The sequence below is a fragment of the Candoia aspera genome, chromosome 3 (genome assembly GCF_035149785.1).
Source record: "Candoia aspera isolate rCanAsp1 chromosome 3, rCanAsp1.hap2, whole genome shotgun sequence".
Lineage (NCBI taxonomy): Eukaryota > Metazoa > Chordata > Lepidosauria > Squamata > Boidae > Candoia > Candoia aspera.
This window is the reverse complement of record NC_086155.1, coordinates 47,915,125-47,934,121: the sequence shown is the minus strand read 5'-3', so window position 1 is coordinate 47,934,121 and position 18,997 is coordinate 47,915,125. Positions and strand designations below refer to the sequence as shown.

At 38.1% G+C, this 18,997-nt stretch overlaps 1 protein-coding gene across 2 annotated transcripts in view; it reads right to left on the bottom strand.

Moving 5' to 3' along the window:
- Positions 1–2,659: 2,659 nt before the first annotated feature.
- Positions 2,660–18,997, bottom strand: part of LOC134493210 (uncharacterized) — a 156,079-nt gene continuing 139,741 nt past the window's right edge. For both annotated transcript variants that reach the window (XM_063297582.1, XM_063297581.1), the window contains 10 exons: positions 15,694–15,837; positions 12,620–12,742; positions 10,211–10,351; positions 9,797–9,940; positions 8,829–9,277; positions 8,153–8,304; positions 7,407–7,462; positions 5,579–5,678; positions 4,093–4,218; positions 2,660–3,395 (listed from right to left, as the gene is read on the bottom strand). In XM_063297582.1, coding sequence (XP_063153652.1) covers positions 4,175–4,218; positions 5,579–5,678; positions 7,407–7,462; positions 8,153–8,304; positions 8,829–9,277; positions 9,797–9,940; positions 10,211–10,351; positions 12,620–12,742; positions 15,694–15,837 — 1,353 coding nt within the window. In that variant the 3' untranslated portion in view covers positions 2,660–3,395; positions 4,093–4,174. The remainder of the gene's footprint in view (positions 3,396–4,092; positions 4,219–5,578; positions 5,679–7,406; positions 7,463–8,152; positions 8,305–8,828; positions 9,278–9,796; positions 9,941–10,210; positions 10,352–12,619; positions 12,743–15,693; positions 15,838–18,997) is intronic.

Here is an 18,997-nt window from a genome sequence, read left to right as displayed (position 1 = left end):
GGGCTGAGGTGTTGTCCCTGATGTGTTGGAAACTGGTGTAGCTACTTGGGATTAAGAGAAAAAAGAACAAGAATTGTTTTCCTCTGACTCAACTGTTGACAGCCATCTTTATACTTCTCTTGTGGAATTAACAAATTAAATCAAAACCAAATTATCATTTCAGGATTTGGAAAGTGGTCAGGAGTCAGGGAGAAGGAATGTTGCTTTCCTTCTCTTTTGCTAGGCTGAAGAGAGGAGAAAAGGAGGGTAATTCTGTAGCATAATGATTGGTGACAGGATGTTTTCAGTGGTTATTGTAAGAAAATGCTTTCTTGAAGCAAGAGCTTGAAACACTTCATACAACTTGAACACAAATTACAGATAGATTCAGTCTGTTTATTTCACATTCAGTATCAGAAGATCCTAAGTTGTGTCTGCATAAATACTTAACCTATCTGCATGGATCTTTATAGCTATAAGGCTCTTCCCGTTGGACAGCATCTGCAATTTTACAAATGTTAATTGGAAGATGGGAAGCATTAATGGAGTTGTTATGGTAAGGCATCTGGAAGCTCATATATCAGCTCTTGGTGGGGTTTTAATAGAAATGGAAAACCTTCTCCAGTGCTTTTGCCAAATTAGAATGGAGCTTCTCCTTTCAACTGTGGGCTATCTTTACCCTGACAAATCCTTTGTTGATGAGACATAAAAGCCATGCAATACTATTCTGCAGGCCAAAGCTCTCCCCATTCCTCCTATAGTCATTTGCATAGCCAATTATTACAACAGTGAGTTTAAGGGCAAATCAGGGTGCAGTCAAGTATTTTCCACCAAAAAAAGGATCAGATAGTTTTTTGCCTTGAGCTAAATTATGGTCAGTACATGATGACACGATCAGTTTCTAATACTGTCTCAAACTTGCTTTAAGAGAAGAAGTAAGAGATTTTAAGGGAAGTTGGAGAACAATTATTTCCTAGTACAGGAAAAGTTAATAAAAGCATTTAAGGTAAAAGGCCATAGAAGGGGCAAGTGGAATGAGAGTTTGGAAATTGTGTCTGATTTGATTAATGGCCTTTCCTCAGTTGTAAACAAAAAATATCCACCAGAGAATGTGGCTATTTTCTTGCTTGCTTAACTATCAAAAGAACTGCCCAGACATACTTAATGCAAATAGCCTATTACTACCTTCTTAAAATCCAACAAGCGAGCCAGTTTGGTGTAGTCGTTAAGGTATCTGGCTAGAAACTGGGAGACTGAGTTCTAGTCCCATCTTAGGCACAAAGCCAGCTGGGTGACCTTGGACCAGTCCCTCTCTCTCAGCCCTAGGAGGAGGCAATGGCAAACCACTTCTGGAAAACCTTGCCAAGAAAACTGCAGGAGCTCCTCCAGGTAGTCTCTGAGAATCCGGCACAATTGAACAGATTAAAAAAAAATCCAACAACCAGCCAAGCAGATGGGAAGGCTGAAAGGATATTCAAACTGCCTTAGGTCAGAACTGTTTTTGAAATGTCATCTGGGTCCCTTTTATGCTTTGGCCAGTCACACATTGAGCCTAATTAGGGGGTGTAGCTTAGGCTGAGGAAACATTAATATATTACTCCCTTCTCCATTTTTGCTTTGTGTGCCACATTCACTGATGAATTCTAGAAAATTCAAATGTCTGCACTTAATGTTACCTTGAGTTAGCCTAAAATATTGATTTTTGTCACTTGCATTAAGTTTGATTTGGTTTTAGTTTGTTTCAGGAATCAGCTATTCTCTACTACTTTGTTGGCATCCATAAACATATTTCAATAAATATAGTTTCTACAATTTGATCAATGTTTATATTTTAGCCTCTGAGTGTACCATTCGTGTGCTTTTCTGATTGATAAGCAATTTGTAAAATCAGAACTTGAACACTGAAGTCTCTGTCAACAAAAATCTTGGGAAAAGAATAAAACTCCATCATCATATGCTTATAAAAAATACACTTTCTCTGCCAACAAGCCATGTTTTGTATGTAAGGGAAAAGTATAATGCCCTTATGGGTTAGACAGCAATTAATTATTACATATACTCGATTTTGCTAAGAAGCTGTATGTGGATTCAGTGCTATTCCATTATGTTGGGTTGTCCTATTTTCCCATCCATGCTCCGTACATTTGTTTTTGCCATCTTTCCACGTGTGAAGAGCCTGATGTGTCAACTTCAGGACAGGGGGCTATATGGTAGGTCATTCATTTTTCTTCCAAAGAAAACATCTCAATAGTCCTGGCTATAATCCAGCTCAAGGAAGAGAGTAGAGTTATAAATTAGAATTATTCATTCTTATTTCTGTTATTTGATATTTACAATAAAGCAGCCCTGAAATTGTCACCATACAGTAGATGTTTTAAAGGGAAAGCTTGTAAATGGCTTGTGGACAGATGCTCCACACACAAATGAAATTTTTTAAAAAGTCAGATACAGACATCATCTAGCTGTAAGCCATGTTGCTAGCCAATGTATCTGGAAAATGCCAGATTGGAGGAGGTTGGTTGTGATCATGTTTATTGTCCAAAGTTCCACACACACATATAGAAGATGTTAAGTAAAGAAATTGACTAGGCCTGCTTTCATAATCTTATCTGAATGCTTGACTTGGTAACCTCAAACAAATTTTAAAAATATTATATAAAGTAAAGGCAGTTCTAAAAGGTAAGTTGTCTCAAAATCATTTAATACTTTGGGGAAAAAATGCTACTTCATAGATTTGTAAGGAACAAATACTATATTCAGCGGCGCTTCTCTGAGTATTGCTGGAGCTTCACAGAGCAGAGATCCTCTCTAGCTTGCTTCTGCACAAAGACCAACATTCAAGACTGTTCAACAATATTTTTAATGTTCTAAAACAAGAGCTTAGACTATTACCAAGACCATGTGATGCCTTCATGTAAAAAGTATAGATCCTTTAACCAGCCAGGTTATATATCTAACAGATCCTGTTCCAGTTATCACCTGACCTGAGTTACTAACTCATTCAGAATCCATTAGGAATCAATGATCACACCTATCTTCTTAAAAACAGGGTCCCACCCCCCTCCAAATTCCAAATTGTAGCTGTTGGAAGAGAAAGTGGTTTCTCAACTTTGCTGCCAAAAAGAAGCCTTCTCCAAGTCCACTGCTTCATCCCAGGCCTGAAGAACAGAAAACTTCCTCTCATTAACTGTCCTAGAAAAGGCCTCAGTTACTTTAGGTGGATTTGCCAATCTGACGTCTTCTCAGCTGGCTTCAGTTAAGCTGTCAATGTAGTTCTTCAGCAGGCTTTCATAGTAGTCTCCAATCTTTCTCAGGTTGGCTCGTAGTGCTGAGTACATCGCTTCTGTCATGCAGGGTTCCTTTTCCACCAGCATGATGGCTATTACTCCAAAGTTGAGAAGGACCTGCAGGTAGGCCTGAAGTGAAGGACCAAGTTCCATCAAGCCAATGGACAACCAATGCATTTTTGAAGACCACACTACTGATAGCCCATCTATAATTACTGGGCCCATGGCAACGATCAGAAGATACAAGTACAGTTAAGCATAAGGAAGGAAAAAACCCCAAGAATATATGAAAGTAAAAATGTACCATTGTTTTTAAAAGGATCAATCTACAGAATACACAAAGCATCCATGACTGGAATTTCTGATATTTTATTTGTTTATTATTCAAATTTCTATCACTGCCCATCTCCCCCCAAAAAGTTATCCTTGTTTTTCCCAACAAGCAATCCTGGAGTAAATTGGATACAGTGTGCATGTTGGTAGTTGCAAGTGTTATTTCAAATAATCAGAATTCAGATAATTCTGCTAACAACAGGCAATTCAGTGAAAAGGTAAATCTGCCCTTGTGTCACAGTCCCATCCACATTTGGAACATCAGGGATCTCACTATGGATCTAGCACTGAACATGAACTCTGGGCAGAGAAGGTAAATTCTTGTCAACAAGATACTGAAAATCAAAGCTATCCCTTTAAAGCTAGGCCTTCTGAAAAACCTCTTCCAGAAGCCACAGCTCATGGCCAATTGTGGGAAACAGTCATTATTCAGCATCTGTTATCTTCATCAGACATGTTTGGGAGCTGGTGGGAAAGCTCACTTTCTCCTTACCTGTTCAATCTCTTCCTTTCTTGCCAGCACAGCTGCAGAATGGTCCTTGGACAGGACTGAAGAACTAGTTTCTTCTTCAGCATTAAGATGGCAAGGAGAGCTTGCTTTCTTCTTTCTGGTTGGTGACTGGATCAATAGATTTCTCAATGAGATACAAAGTTAACAAGGCTAACAGTAGCCTCCCCCAATTTAACAAAATGCCTGCTGCAAAGGACTGCATAATACTGGACTAAGTATACAGAATACTTTATCATATATACCATTTTGAATATTTAAGAAAAAGAGTTAGAATGTATTTAATAACCTTGCTACTAAGTAGATCCGACTTTCCAGTATTGCAAATGCCAATGACTATAAATGTGGTGAGTAAATGGGACTGGATGGAAAGATAGCCCACATGATGTAGTAGTTGCAATGTAAAGTTCTTGCTGAGCTAATCAGAGTTCAAAGCCCCACTCAAAACAATTGAACTTACAGTTCCAACAGAAGAGAATATCTGTAGCTCAGGGTTGAACTGTGGAGTCATTGGTGCTCTCTGAGCTTGGTTGGTCGCAGATGTTTCAGCACTGATGATGTTACCTAGTTGAGTAATGAAACTTCTGCAAGCAACCAACCAACTCAGAGAGCACCAAGGCATAAACTGACAATTAAACAATCACTCCAAACATATCTCACAGAGTTGCTCCAAGCATAAAATGAATCATATTCTTATCAGCCACCTTGTTCTTAAACAAAGATGATTATCTGTGCAGCAGAATGCCAAATTGCCCTGGAATATCAATTTCCTTTTCATTTTGTGGACAAAACCCCCGCAGCAAATCCCAAGGATGTTAACCATATTTCCAGGAAAGCATGCTCATCCATATTGGCATGTCACAACTAGTTTCCAAAATGCAGTGCTGAAAGGGTAAGAACTGGGTCAGGGTGGGAGTGAAAAAAAAGAGGGTAACTCGGCACCTTTAAGGAGCACTAATGGTGTGCACAGCAATTCAAGTTGCTTTTAGATGCAATCATTTCTACACTGTGGGTGATCCTAAAATAACCCATATAAAGAAAAAAAAAGTCTATAGGCAACTGTCCCCTCATTTTTAGAATCTCAAGCAAAACCGAAGCAGATACTAGCCAACTTTTCCTCATTATCATGAGTAAAGAATAATAATAAACAATTAGTAAACAGTAGATAAAACTGTTCAGCCAATTACATTATTGTGAGAAACTAGATGTAAACTAAGGGCAAACTCTTCTTTTGGATGTTAACTCTCAATGAGCCATTGTGTAAATGATGTAATTTGTGTCAGTTGCATGATGAGAATGATGTACAATACTTAATTCACGCCATTTGTGTGATGACATTATGACATGTGACATCATTCTCCTTTGCCACCCACAGATGCCTATGCATACATATGCACACACAGTCCAAAACATGCTTAAGACATGGCTTATTTCACATAGCACCTGAAAACCCATATGTATTACAAATTACCTTCAAAGCCTTTTTTCCATTCTCTGATGTTGCTCTTTTTTTTCTTTTCACTTACCTGAGGTGCCACCAATGGTTTGTTTTCTCTTATTTTCTTTTCATTCTACAGACCCAGAAGAGGGAGAAAAGATTGTGTCAGGTTGCAAAAGGAACTACAGAAACACTGTCTTTTTTTTTAAAATAGAGAAGTGTGTTTGCCACCAACATTTACTGCCCAGTGAAGATAAATAAATAAAATTTTGAAGGTATTCGGAGCTATATGCAAAAATCTAGGAATTGCTGGTTAAACTGTATGTTTCAGAGGAAGGTTCTGGAATGGACTTTGCAGTCCCCACATACTGCGACCTGTGGGGGGATCTCAAACATGCAGCACACACAAGGAATCTTAAGAATATTTCTGAGCTAGAAGAGTTCTGCAAGGAAGAATGGCAAAAAGCGAAAACACAACATAAAAAGAACATAAACATAAAAGTTTGAAAGGAAGAATACAAAGACTTAGCTGGCCGCAGGAAACTTTTAGAAGCTGTGACTTCTGCCAAAGGAGATGTTATAAAGGGCATTCAAACTTTCCCACCTACCACATTCACTCTTTTCTAAACAACTGCACATAAATAGCAAGTTTGCATGTGGATTAGCAGAAAGGTATCAGCTTTGTACCATATGGAAATTTTGTCAGCATTTGTTCACCTACAGATTTACTGAAACATCCAGTTTAACCTAATCATTTGCATACAAGTGTAAGAAGTGAAGAAAGGCTGATAGGCTCCCACTGGCTGGGAATTCTAGGAGTTGCAACTTCAATAAAATATATATTATTCATCCTATGATAACTTACATGGATATTTGTATAGATGTTTGTGTGGAATGCAACAAGTTATACAACAAAACAAGTTATACACACTTTGGGGCCATGTAATTGTCTTAGTGAGTGAAGAGTGAATAGACATTTACAGTAAGCGGTTCTAAGTTACCAATTGCCATGGGCAGATTATATTGCAGATACAAATCCCACAGCAGAAAACTAATCACTCTGCCCTGTTTGTTAATCAAACAAACTAGAGTTGCACTGATGCAGTCCAAAGACATCTGGATAGCATCAGGACAAGGGAGACTCCCCCAAGAGATAGGTTTAATTAATAATAGCAAACTAAAACAGTATTAAGCCTAGGGTTTATCTATAGTATTTATCCAGTGTGCAATGGATAATTAAGCACCCAGTTTCCCAAAATATTCTTTGTGGAGAGAGAATTTCCCGGAGGAGTAAATGAACATAACAGTAGAAGAATATGAGGAACAAATGTAGAAAAAAGACAGTAATACATGTACTTATCTTTAAATGCAGTGGCAATCATATAATAGATACGTGAAAAGTGATAGTAGGACTCAAATGCCAAAAGGCCAATCAGAATATAAATACTGTATCGATTGCTATCAAATAAGTTTCCAGCAGATTCTTGAATGTGGGCTCTTAAACTGATAGTCAAATACTAATCACAGCCTGGGAGTTTTCTCCTACACCAGGGAGAAAAACTCCTACCAACTTTGCCTCTCCTGGGGGCAAAGCACAAGAAAATGAGAAAATTTGGGCTGCCTTTCTCAGGAACCCCTATGTTGACTCCTAACCCGGACATTCTGAATTTCCTTTCCTCATAAGAGACTAAGTGGAAATTCACCTTCATCTTTGCATCATCTCTTCTGGCATATCTACTGACCCAGTAACAGCTTACGCAATCTTCCCCATTCTGGTGCCTTAGGCAGATATAATTGATTACAGTTTCTCTTCACCCTTATCTAGCATGGCCAGTAGTAGGATGAAACCATCTTCTCTTACCCCAATAGACCTCTCTGAAGAATGGTGGTATGGTATGCTATAGACTTTACTTATTTCTATGAAATAAGAACAAAATAAGAGACAGATTATTATTTTCTGCACAGAAATGTTTTGTTTCCTATTCGAAGGCCAAAGGAATACAAATGCAAATACTGAAGTAGGAAACAATATCAGACAGGTATAAAATGGTGGGCAACATATCCTTCCATGTTAACTTTTTAGTCATTTCAGAACTTTGGAAAACTCTATCCAAAAGGGTATTAAACAGGGCTCGGTTATCAGCTTTGTTCTTAATTTGCAAAGTTGTTTTCAATAAATACAAGCCATGTTCTCATGGAAGGAAGCACTTCTTCATAGAAATCTCAGTCAACCTATTGCATTCATTACAAGATGTATTTATTCCTGCCAACATTGAGAGGGGATCAGATAAACTCATGGCATATGGCTTTCAATTTAATTGCTTGATAATTTTTGGACTTCCCATAGGCATCTCATTGGCCACTTCTGTTTGCAAAATACTAGGCTTTGGTCTGATCCACCATGGTTCTCCTTTTGGAGATCATATTATCAAGAAAAAAGCATCCAATTATAACCTCTGGTTGGAAGCTTAGAGAAAAAACTAACCACAATAATCTGTAGGGAAACAATCCTAAAAATACTAAAACCCAGTCTCTTCAATGAGAGCAAAACAGTTCACATTCTGAACTATTTTTGACACAAAACCTGAATCCTAAGGAAAAGCAAACCTTTGGAAACATGGAGGCATTTTATTTTACAAGTTAAGTAAGGAGGAGGGGAACGCCCCTGCCAGGAACCCTCACGGGATGGACTGCAGCTCTGTTGACAACAGCAATGGCAATGGCAGCAACCACCTCTTCCCAACTTGTTCTCTTTCCACCTGAGGGAGGGAAAAAAAGGACTCACCTGAGTGGCAGTAACCACTTGCATCAGTTCAATCGCAAGAATCTGACTCAACTAATATGTCACATCTAAAATTCAAAGAACTTTTAAGTTGGTTAAGCACACATGGTTAAGTCTTTCTAGTGAAAACTAGAAAAAAGCTAGAAAAAAAACAAACCTAAAAACAAACAAATTCACTGGTTCAAGACACATGCCACCTGAATGAAGTACTAACTGGCTCAGTGGGAGGGCAGAACCCAGTAAGGATGGCGGCAATGAAGTAAAAAAATGTTACAGAAAGTCTGAGGGCAAAGCTGGTGCTTATGTGGAAGTGACTATCAGTTTGATGCCCACTAGAACATTCCAGAGAGCTCTTACGTCTGAATACATCTACCTACTATATCCTTTTTGCCATGAGAATTCCTGGTTTTTCATGGATCTTTTCTTAATTTTTCTTATCCACATGGCCCTTTTTCTTAGTTGCCTCATTCATTAAAAAAACACATTAGCTACCCAAAGTACCTATCCAACTTCTGAGATCGTGAACTTTGCTTCCTTTTCGGAGACCTTGAACTGTGCTTTCGCTTGTGCGTGGACCTCACACTATGTTCTTGCACGGGAGAGGTCCTTGAACTGCATTCCTGTTTCTGAGAAGACTCTTCTTGCCTGCAAGAAGATTTTGATTTAAGCTTCTCTCTCTGAGGGGAATTCTCTTGTCTGCGAGAAGATCTTGAACTATGTTCTCGCCTATAGGACAATTCTGAACTTCTTTCTTGTCTTTCGGTGGATCGCTCTTGCTTGTGAGAGGATCTTGAGCTATACCCTTGCCTGCCAAGGGAACTTGGACTTGAGGTCTGATTTGTGCTAGAATGCTTGGAATTGCTGCTGTGATGATTCTTTGGAGAACTAGACTTGCATTCTACCAGTCTTCCAACATTAAGTTTTCCATTAGGAGAAATGGAAGATGATACCTGAAAAGAGAATTAGGCAATCCAATAAAAAAGCAAGAGAAGCCCATCTTTTTCTTAATTTCAATCTCAGAAGCACTCATGAAAATTCAAAGGGTAATTAATACTAATAGGTCAGAGTTAAACTTATTTTGATCTATCTTAAAATGCTAATCTCATAGCTTCCTGGCCTATGAATGCCATCTAGTTTCACTATGTAATTCTGACATACGTTATGTTTTTTCCCCATATCCCAAATCTACCTTTATCCAGAGCACAACAGTTCTCTCTTTTTCTATTCTGAAACATACTGAGATCACCCCTTAATTTTTCCGAACAACTCTACTATGTGAACTATAGGACTTCTATACATCTAGAAGGCATAAAGTTGAAGATGTTTGAAGTTTCTACATGGGCCTTTGCTTCTTTCTTGGAAGCTACTTTTTCTCCTCTCTGCACCCCTCATTCACTCCTCACTCATATCCTGTATCTAGGTTTTTTCCCTACTAAAAATTATTTTCACAATGACCCGAATCAACTTACTGAACTTTCTGAACCTCTGTAACATTCAGAGGCTTTGGGACACTGGTCAGCTTGGTTCAGGCTCCAGGGTGGCTCCTGATAATCTTCAGGTGCCCATCCTCTCTGGTTTTCAGCATGAAAAGGAACATCTTCCCAAGAGTATGGCTAGAGATAGATGAAATCGAACAGGTGGATTAGGACAGAAAAGTGGGGGTGAGGGGAATACATAGAATAGACTTTTATAGCTTGCTGCCTTCCATATGTGCTGAGACTCCAACTCACATAATTCCCAGGGAGTAGCTTTCTTGGGGATTTCCTGACGTAACAGGAATTGAACAACCAAAATTCCTGTGATTGCAAATAAATTCCAGATTCAAAATTGGACTTACCTATATTTCCAAAGAAAATATATACAAAGGGTTTACCCATTCTTACCAATCCAGTATCTTTTTCTCTTACTAGCACAGGCACATAGCGAATATCACTGAGGGTACTTGGAAGGCTGGAAGAATCAAGAGCTGGAGCAACAGAAGCTTTACAATGGTCTGTATCATTCTGCTTGGTTGAAGTTTCAGTCTACATTGATTTAAAACGAAATCGGAATTAGAATATTTTGGGAAGTAGAATGAATGAATTTGTCACTAGAGAGACCTGGATCATCAGATTGCTCATTTCAAGGACCATTGTTCATCCCTTTTACTACTTTACTTCCTCTTATGTCCTTTCAACTACTGAATGCTTTCAACCTCAACTACACAATTTTCTTCTCTAGAGTGAAGCATTTGGTTGGGGTGCATTCTGCAGAGGCCAACTGAAATGCAAAGCTATGTTTACTGGCATGACTTCTACAATAAAATAATGGGCTCATCCAGAAACTAATTGTTTGAGTCTTCTCCTGGTCAAATACTCTCTGGAAATGCCTTACAGTATTTGTCAAATGAGTATGCTGCCTTCATGATGAAAAATATGGATTAGATAGGAATGGCAATAGGCTCTAATAGAAGAAACACCATTTAATTTGTCCAGGAATATTAATAAACTAATTATGCACAGCATCCAATAAATCATTTTTCTATATTAGTTTTACAACATAAGTCATAGGTTCTTGTCTAAAGGAGATGTGGGTGACTTATTCTAAGCAGGGAACATACTTTTTATTAAAATCAGCCTCCAGGATAGCATTTCCATTAATCTTTTGAGAGACAGTGAGGGAATATTTTAAAATACGAAATATGGTAAACATGACTGGGCTGCTAAAAACTGGTGTGGTCTGAAGAGGGGTGGGCACATGCAACCCACAGGCTGCCTGCTCTATCTACAGAAAGCAAGCTACTTCAGCTTTCTCATATTAGAGGATCTCACATTATTCCCTAGTATCTAATAGCATTTTGACAATTAAGTAAAAAATACCATAAAACAGGATTTAGTGAAAGAAACCCATTTCTTAGCAGATTTCTGGAAGTAACAGAGTTGTAAAAAAAAAAAAAAGTTGTAAGGATAATAAAAGACAGGGCCTCTAGGAAAGCCAGTTTGGTCTAGTGGTTAAGGCAATGGGCTAGAAACCAGGAAACTGTGAATTCTTGTCCCACCTGAGACACGAAAGCCGGCTGGGTGACCTGGGTGACTCTCTCTCAGCCCAACTCACTTCACAGGGTGGTTGTTGTAGGAAAAATAGGAGGAGGAAGGAGTAATAGGTATGTTCCCTGCCTTGAGTTATTTACAAAAATAATAAAGGTGGAATAGAAAATAAATAAATAGACAGACAGATAGATAGTAGGATTTACTTAAATAACCTACCTAAAAGCAGATAAATTGAATGGAAAAAAGACAGAAAAATTAATAGTCTAAGATTTGTGAATGTTTGTGGTGTAACAAACATTCCAAAAGGAAAAACCCTTTTTTCATGTTTTAGATCTAGTATCTTTTTCTTACAGACCCTGATAAAGGATATTTTATATTATTCTATCTTGTAATCCTTTGATAGTATTACAACTTTCTTTAAGATAATATAACATGATCTTAGTAAAGAAAAAGAAAGGCATTCTTTGTTTCATCAAATATTTTAAGGATAAATACTGTGGGTCAAAACCCCAAAGAAGTCTGATGATCTATTTCATAAATTAAAATATATTTTATAACTGGTAAAACAGTAACTTAGCAATGAGCTGGAGGTGGTCTTCTGGATATTGTTTGACCCACATAAATCCTATTCAATGTGGCCAATGATGTGGGAATATCTGCAACTAAAGATTACAAGTACAATTGAGATAAGAGCGGTGGCAAGAACTTTAATATTTTTAAACTGAATCTTGCTATATCATATTATTAAAGAAACTTTCTGTCTCCAGGTTAGAAGCCATGAAGATAAAATTTCAACAAGTACAACTTGAGTGCAGAATGAGTGCTGTTCTTGCAAATTGTCTTCACCAATCTGATGGCTTCCAGTTATGTTGCATTTCACCTGCCATAATTCACAGCCAGCAATCCGAAACTATCTAAATCAAATACATCTGGAGAGCATTGGGTTGTGGAAGGGGCAGTCTCAAAACATAACAGTATTTGACATAATGTTTAATTTACCAACTACACAGATACTGAAAGATGAATGATAAGCTAAACCTATCAAGCATATTTTATATCAATCCTTGTCCAAATCTCTGCAAAGGATTCTTCTGTGAGTTTGGGAACATAAATATTTATTGGTATACTTCAAGGGAGATCTCCCACTTTGAAATCTCTGAACAAGTGATGCAGAAGCACTACTGCAGCAGCATATCATTTTTTATTCATTTTTTAAAATTAAAATAATATTTCTGCAGCAAGAAGGCGGCAATCATTTAATACCAGCTCAATTTCTTCTTTTCTCTCAGACTGGTCATCACTGGCATTCTCCGAGAGGAATGGTATTTCTACCGATGTGGGTGAACAAACATGGCTGGAATGTTGTGCAGACTGGCTGGCTTGCAGCTGCAGGAAAAAGAAAGATCAGAGTTTGAGAATTGGGAAGAATCAGGTTTTGACCAAAAATAAAACAAAGGACAATCCCTCAATAACTCATGCAACAAAACCAGATGTTTTGTAAATAATGCATTTTCCTACTATTCCTTGATAGCACTGATGAAAAATTATAGAAAAGTCATTAAAATAACTAATTCGTAAATAAATGCAAACAATACATATTTACTAGCCCATACAAAAATTTAGATCAAATATCCATAGAAAACCTCACTAAGCTTCAACCACTTTTGCTTTAAAACTGGACTTGGCAAATCTATTTTTCAATATGATTAGAGCAGTTTGTTTAAACTTGTCCAATAAAGTTAGCTTTTCATTAGAAATCTATATTAAGACTATGTACCTCATCTTATGGCTCTAACTAGTTTGTTAGCGGTCAATGAATTCAAATATAATAAATAAAAATGTTATTTGTTGTCCAGCTTCAAATTGTGATTTTTAACTCCTGTTTTGTCCAGATGAAAGTAAACATAATTTGTATGCAGAATCTTCTTTTAGACAAGGAAACCGTGGTTTTCATACTCTGCTTGAATGTAACCAGATTTTCCAAATGAGTGACAGACATTGTGTATAACTTCCCAACAACTGCTAGCATTGTGCCCCCTCTGGGCTAGGGTGAATTTGCACATTTTCATTTGTCTTAGCTTGCACAACTCATTGTGGTCCCATACTGGGGTCTGTCAATTAGCCTAGTACCCAGGAACATTGCTTAGGTTCAGCAGGCTGAGCCTGTCAGCTACCTCCAACCTTCAGAGTTCTCTCAATCAAAATTGACCTGCGGTATCCTAGGAAAGTCTCTACTACTTTGGGCCCCAAGACATCCCAAGAACCCCTCTAGGATTTATCTTTCACTAAAAATATCTCTACCAAACCTGGTCTCAAGGTTTCATAGGAATACCTCTATCAAAATCTGGCCCTAAGGTATCTAAAAACCCTACTTCACTAAATCACATTCTTCTTTCCATCAGGCATGGACATGCCACATACATACTGTATTTACATTACATGCCTTCATGTTCCTTCAGTAAATTATAATAATAAAGAACTACTGCAGTCATTAACCAACACAGAAAATTATGAGCATTAAGGGCTAAGAATCAGACCAAGTTTGTTGTTTAATATTTCTTTACTAAATTCAGATATTGTTTCTTCTATTTGAAGCTTAGGAAATGGGTACAAAATGGAGCATCAAACGTTTGGTAAATAATTAGAATACAACAAGTGACTCTGGGTGGTGTACAATCATAAAACAATTAAAACAATACAAAATAAATATATATGGTCGCCTAGTAAAACTATTGCCCTAGATGTTAATATAGTCAAGAAACAGGGGCCTTAACGCATTCGGGGCCCCAGGCCCAGGCACATAACCAGGTCTTCACGGCCTTGTGAAAGGCCAACAGGGTCAGGGTCATCAGTTACTTGCAGTTAGCTTGTATCAGCTTCTTGTTTGTGTTTAGCTACCGGTGGCCTACTTTAATGTCTTGAACCAACTTAGCTGCAATCTAAAGGGGTATGAAGGGGTGAAGGAAAGAAAGTAGGCCAAAGTGAAGGGGTCCATTATGGTCTTTATACTGAGACAAAACAAGGATTTATGCTTAATATAGCTTCTCTGGCAAAACAAAGCTTCTTGGTGTATCATCCTTTTTTTCTCAAGTCACAACTTGGAGTGCTTGATCAGCTACAAAACTAAAGCAACGGTCTCAAGAATCAAACAGGAATCTGTGGACCATGCAGGCCACAGAAACACCCACACCCACTGTTCATCCCATTTGGGACTATTTCAGATCATGGTGTTAGATATAAAAATAATGAGAAACCCGGACCAGAGATCTCTGAAAAGGCACCTACTTTATTTGAGCGGTTTGCAAAGCGCGGTGGGCACCTCGACCAGGCTACGCAGAGTCTGATCGAAAGGAGAGATGCCACACCCAAAATTACAAATACACACTTTCTGATACCTTTCCCTGTCCAGCCCCCCCCCCTTTTCTGGCCTGTTTCCCCATTGGCTGGGTACTCTCAGACGCACAATCTTCCGACTGCCTCATCCCCTGGTCCCCTCTATCTTATTTTGCTTACGCTTGTAAAAGCCTCATTTTGAAACATTTTAAACATTCCAAGGTTTTCACACATTGAAATCTTTATAGGCCAATCTCTCATATGGTGACATTTACTCTATCTCCTTGTTTAGCACATTCTGGAGGAGCCTCCATTTGATGTTGTTCTTATCACACATCTAGCATATGTCTCCTCTGTTGGTCAGTGTTAGGCTACAAGACATCTGAAGGCTAAACTTTTAATTAGGCCCATTTCTTCCCTTTGTTCCTTTTGAAAGCATTCTAAGTTGTTACCTTATTTGTAAGCCTGCCAGTTTACACCTCATCTTGAAACACTCCAAGCACTCCAAGGCTTTTATACATTTAAATCCTTACCTGTGTTAGTTCTTATCATTTGATGAGTTTTCCCCACGATCTCCTTTGTGTTGGTTTAAGTATTTAACATTGTGTGGCTCACTAGCTTGAACTTATATACACAATTGCTTCTTTGCTATTAGCTAATATTAGTATTTACACCTTAAAATCTCCCCCAACCACAATCTATATGTTATTGCCTTATATGGCTATATATATGTAGATCTTCATTATTTCTTTACAAATTGTATTTTTCCATATCTTACAATGGCAACCTGTACCCTTACAAGGGCACAAATAAAATACCCAGCATCACAAACACAGAGTAATGAAAGACAAAAAGTCCGAACTGCACACAAGTACTCCCAGACTTTTTAGCAAAAAAGTGACTGAATTTAAAGGTCTCTTACAACAAAGAAAGGTTATGATACCTATTTAAACTAACATGTCACAAAAAACAATTCCTTAGCAAAATAAAGTAAGTATTCATACCAATACGGAATCTTCCTTTTCAGTGCTGTGAAGGACTTCTACACCACAAGATGATGTTTCATCCTCTGTAGATACTCCAGGAGACAAAATAGGGACAGCTTGACTGAGAAGATCTTCAGTGGCCTCACAATCTTTCAGCTTATCCTGCAGATTTTTTTTTTAAAGGAAAAAGATGAGAATTAGTTTAATGCTAATCAAGGTTAACACAGAAGATCTGAAGAAAAGTATTTCTGTAACCCAGGATACATTACTATCTGGAATTTCTTTTTTTCTTTTTACCCTTTAATACAGAATGAGATACATACAAAACTGACATCTTGAATCCATCAGAATTGTACCTGTCATTTACACTATAGTTTCTTATACAACCAATAGGGTTTTCTTGTAGCTCCCTTCCTACAATGTCTAGGAAGTTTTCTTGGAAACAATAGACAAGAGCTTTGCCACTCCCTTCTTCCAATTGTGTTGATCGCCTTTGCTATATTACTGCGCCAAGAAAATGTGAGAGAAGGGAATGCAGAAGCTTCCTCCCTACTGCCCCCCCCCCACCATGACAAACTCCCTAAAGATTCTAAGCAGTTTTCCCCTAGTTGAGGTAAAAAAGGTGGTCCTAGAAAGAGAAAGGCAGCTAAAATGGAGTGTAGGGAGACAAATGTCTCTGCTGAAAGCTCATGAAACAATTACATCAACTCTGAAACTCTCACAAGATTAGCAACCTATCTCCGTATATTACATCCTACCTAAGATAGAGTTGCTAGTACTAATAGTGGACTGAAGGAGTAAAACAAATACCTGAACCAAGATCCTCAAAGTACCAAGACCCGTGAACTCATGTAGCCCTCCCTATAGCTTGTTTAGATGTTTGCAGATGCTGGCTCACAAGTTGTATACAAATGTTCAGCATTTGTATTTTTAAATGGGAACTGGGAAGTAACTAACCACAAGGTTTGCTGAAAGATCTCTCCCTTAATGAGGTTCGTAGGGTTTGGATGAGATGGCAGGTCTTAGCCCCCACCTGGCAGAACACACTCCTCTCCAGAAATGTGTGCAGCTCCCACCTTGCTGCAATTCTGTAAGCAAATGGGTGATTGTCTTGGATTTTATCTTTGCATATCTTTTGTGGTTAATTTTTGTTTTCAATAGTGATTTGCATTATTTGTTTGTTTACTATTCAGATTTATATATACATTTATATGTAGTTATTAGGATGTAGGTAGATGTCTTATTAAGAGTTTCGTTGGAAATTTTGCCTTTCAGACAGGCTTGTTTCTAGGGTAACAGCCACTGGGAGGTGGGCAGGGGGAAGAAGTGACAATTTGTGGGGTACAAGTTGGCATGCAAGAAGAGTTAGCAAACCTCCTCCCTCCTTCCTACTGTTGCCATTAGCATTAGAGTAAACATAGATTAGAGGAGCTTGTGGAATTCCCATCTGTAAGCATACTCATACCTCATGATCACTATGTTCGCTTTCTTCTCCAAAGGATTAATGAGACAGAAGTGAGAAAGAAGATAACCTCATTACATACCCTCAGTTAAAATCTTAAACTTAATAAAGAATATTTTACTGAATGAGATGTTTAGAATCTAGAGAGTAGTATAACAACATCTCCATAGTAAAAGAAATATACAATTCAGGTTGCTGTCATAATATTAAAAAATAGAGGAGCTAATTTAACATATACTAGGGTCTCCTGATATTATAACTCCATCACTAGCCATATTGCAATTTTCATAGCTCTTTAAAACAAATGTTTTAAAATGTTTCTAAACAGCAAGCATCTGCTTCTGTTGAAAAATTTCAATTCTTCACACTCCTAATCTCCATAGCTTTAAAAGAACATATCCTATAGGTTAAAATTGTAGCAGTTTCTATTACAAATACATACAACAGAATGGAAAAGCGAAACACTTTTGTCTCACCATTCTCACCTTTACTTGCTCACTTCCTTAGTAAACCAACTTTGCTTTCAAATTAAAACAAATCTGAGCTGATTGTTTATTTTCAAGAAGAATCGATTTGAAGTGAAGAGAGGAAGAAGATAGAGCAGGCAGCAAAAGCTGTGAGAACAAATTCTGTAGAGATTTAAGAAGATATGTCAAAACAAAAAGAAGAAATAAGCTCAAGTGTATTGCTTCAGCTTATATCTTAAGAGGAACCTGTTTAATTGGCATGCCTATGGGCTTTAGAAACAGTGTAATAAAAACATCTGGTGACGGAGAATGTGTGGTAGGTCTTAATTTTCAACAGGACTTGCATAACAGCAGCAGCCTTGGGGGAAAAAGACATTGCTTGAAGGAGGGCACAGAATGGGCAGCAATGAACTACAGAGGCAAGCTTTGTTTCAGAGTTCTGTAAGAAGTAATGGTTTATTTTGCTTCAATCCACAATAAATGGTCTCCAAATTAAATCATAATTATCTTAATTTTAATTTCAATGCATTATGCATTTTATAAATTATATAGGAAAATACCTTTCCTCCAAGAAACTAAGACTGTTGAACACAGGCAGAGAGGAACATTACTTCTCTATAGGGAAGTACCTCATTCCCATGGCATGTTCCAAATTACTTCAATAAGCAACTCTACTTGTACAGCAGCTCTTACTCTCAATGCCTGAAGAATCCAGAATGGTCTACGTATAAGACAATCAACACTGTCTAAACAGAGAGAATTTTTAAATGGAAATGAAAACCAAAGAACCGTATCACGATAGCAGAATTTGTTAAGTCTTTGTTGTTGTTTATTCGTTTAGTCGCTTCCGACTCTTCGTGACTTAATGGACCAGCCCACGCCAAAGCTTCCTGTCGGTCGTCAACACCCCCAGCTCCCCCAGGGACGAGTCCGTCACCTCTAGAATATCATCCATCCACCTTGCCCTTGGTCGGCCCCTCTTCCTTTTGCCCTCCACTCTCCCTAGCATCAGCATCTTCTCCAGGCTGTCCTGTCTTCTCATTATGTGGCCAAAGTATTTCAGTTTTGCCTTTAATATCATTCCCTCAAGTGAGCAGTCTGGCTTTATTTCCTGGAGGATGGACTGGTTTGATCTTCTTGCAGTCCAAGGCACTCTCAGAATTTTCCTCCAACACCACAGTTCAAAAGCATCTATCTTCCTTCTCTCAGCCTTCCTTATGGTCCAGCTCTCGCAGCCATATGTTACTACGGGGAACACCATTGCTTTAACTATGCGGACCTTTGTTGTCAGTGTGATGTCTCTGCTCTTAACTATTTTATCGAGATTTGTCATTGCTCTTCTCCCAAGGATTAAGCGTCTTCTGATTTCCTGACTGCAGTCAGCATCTGCAGT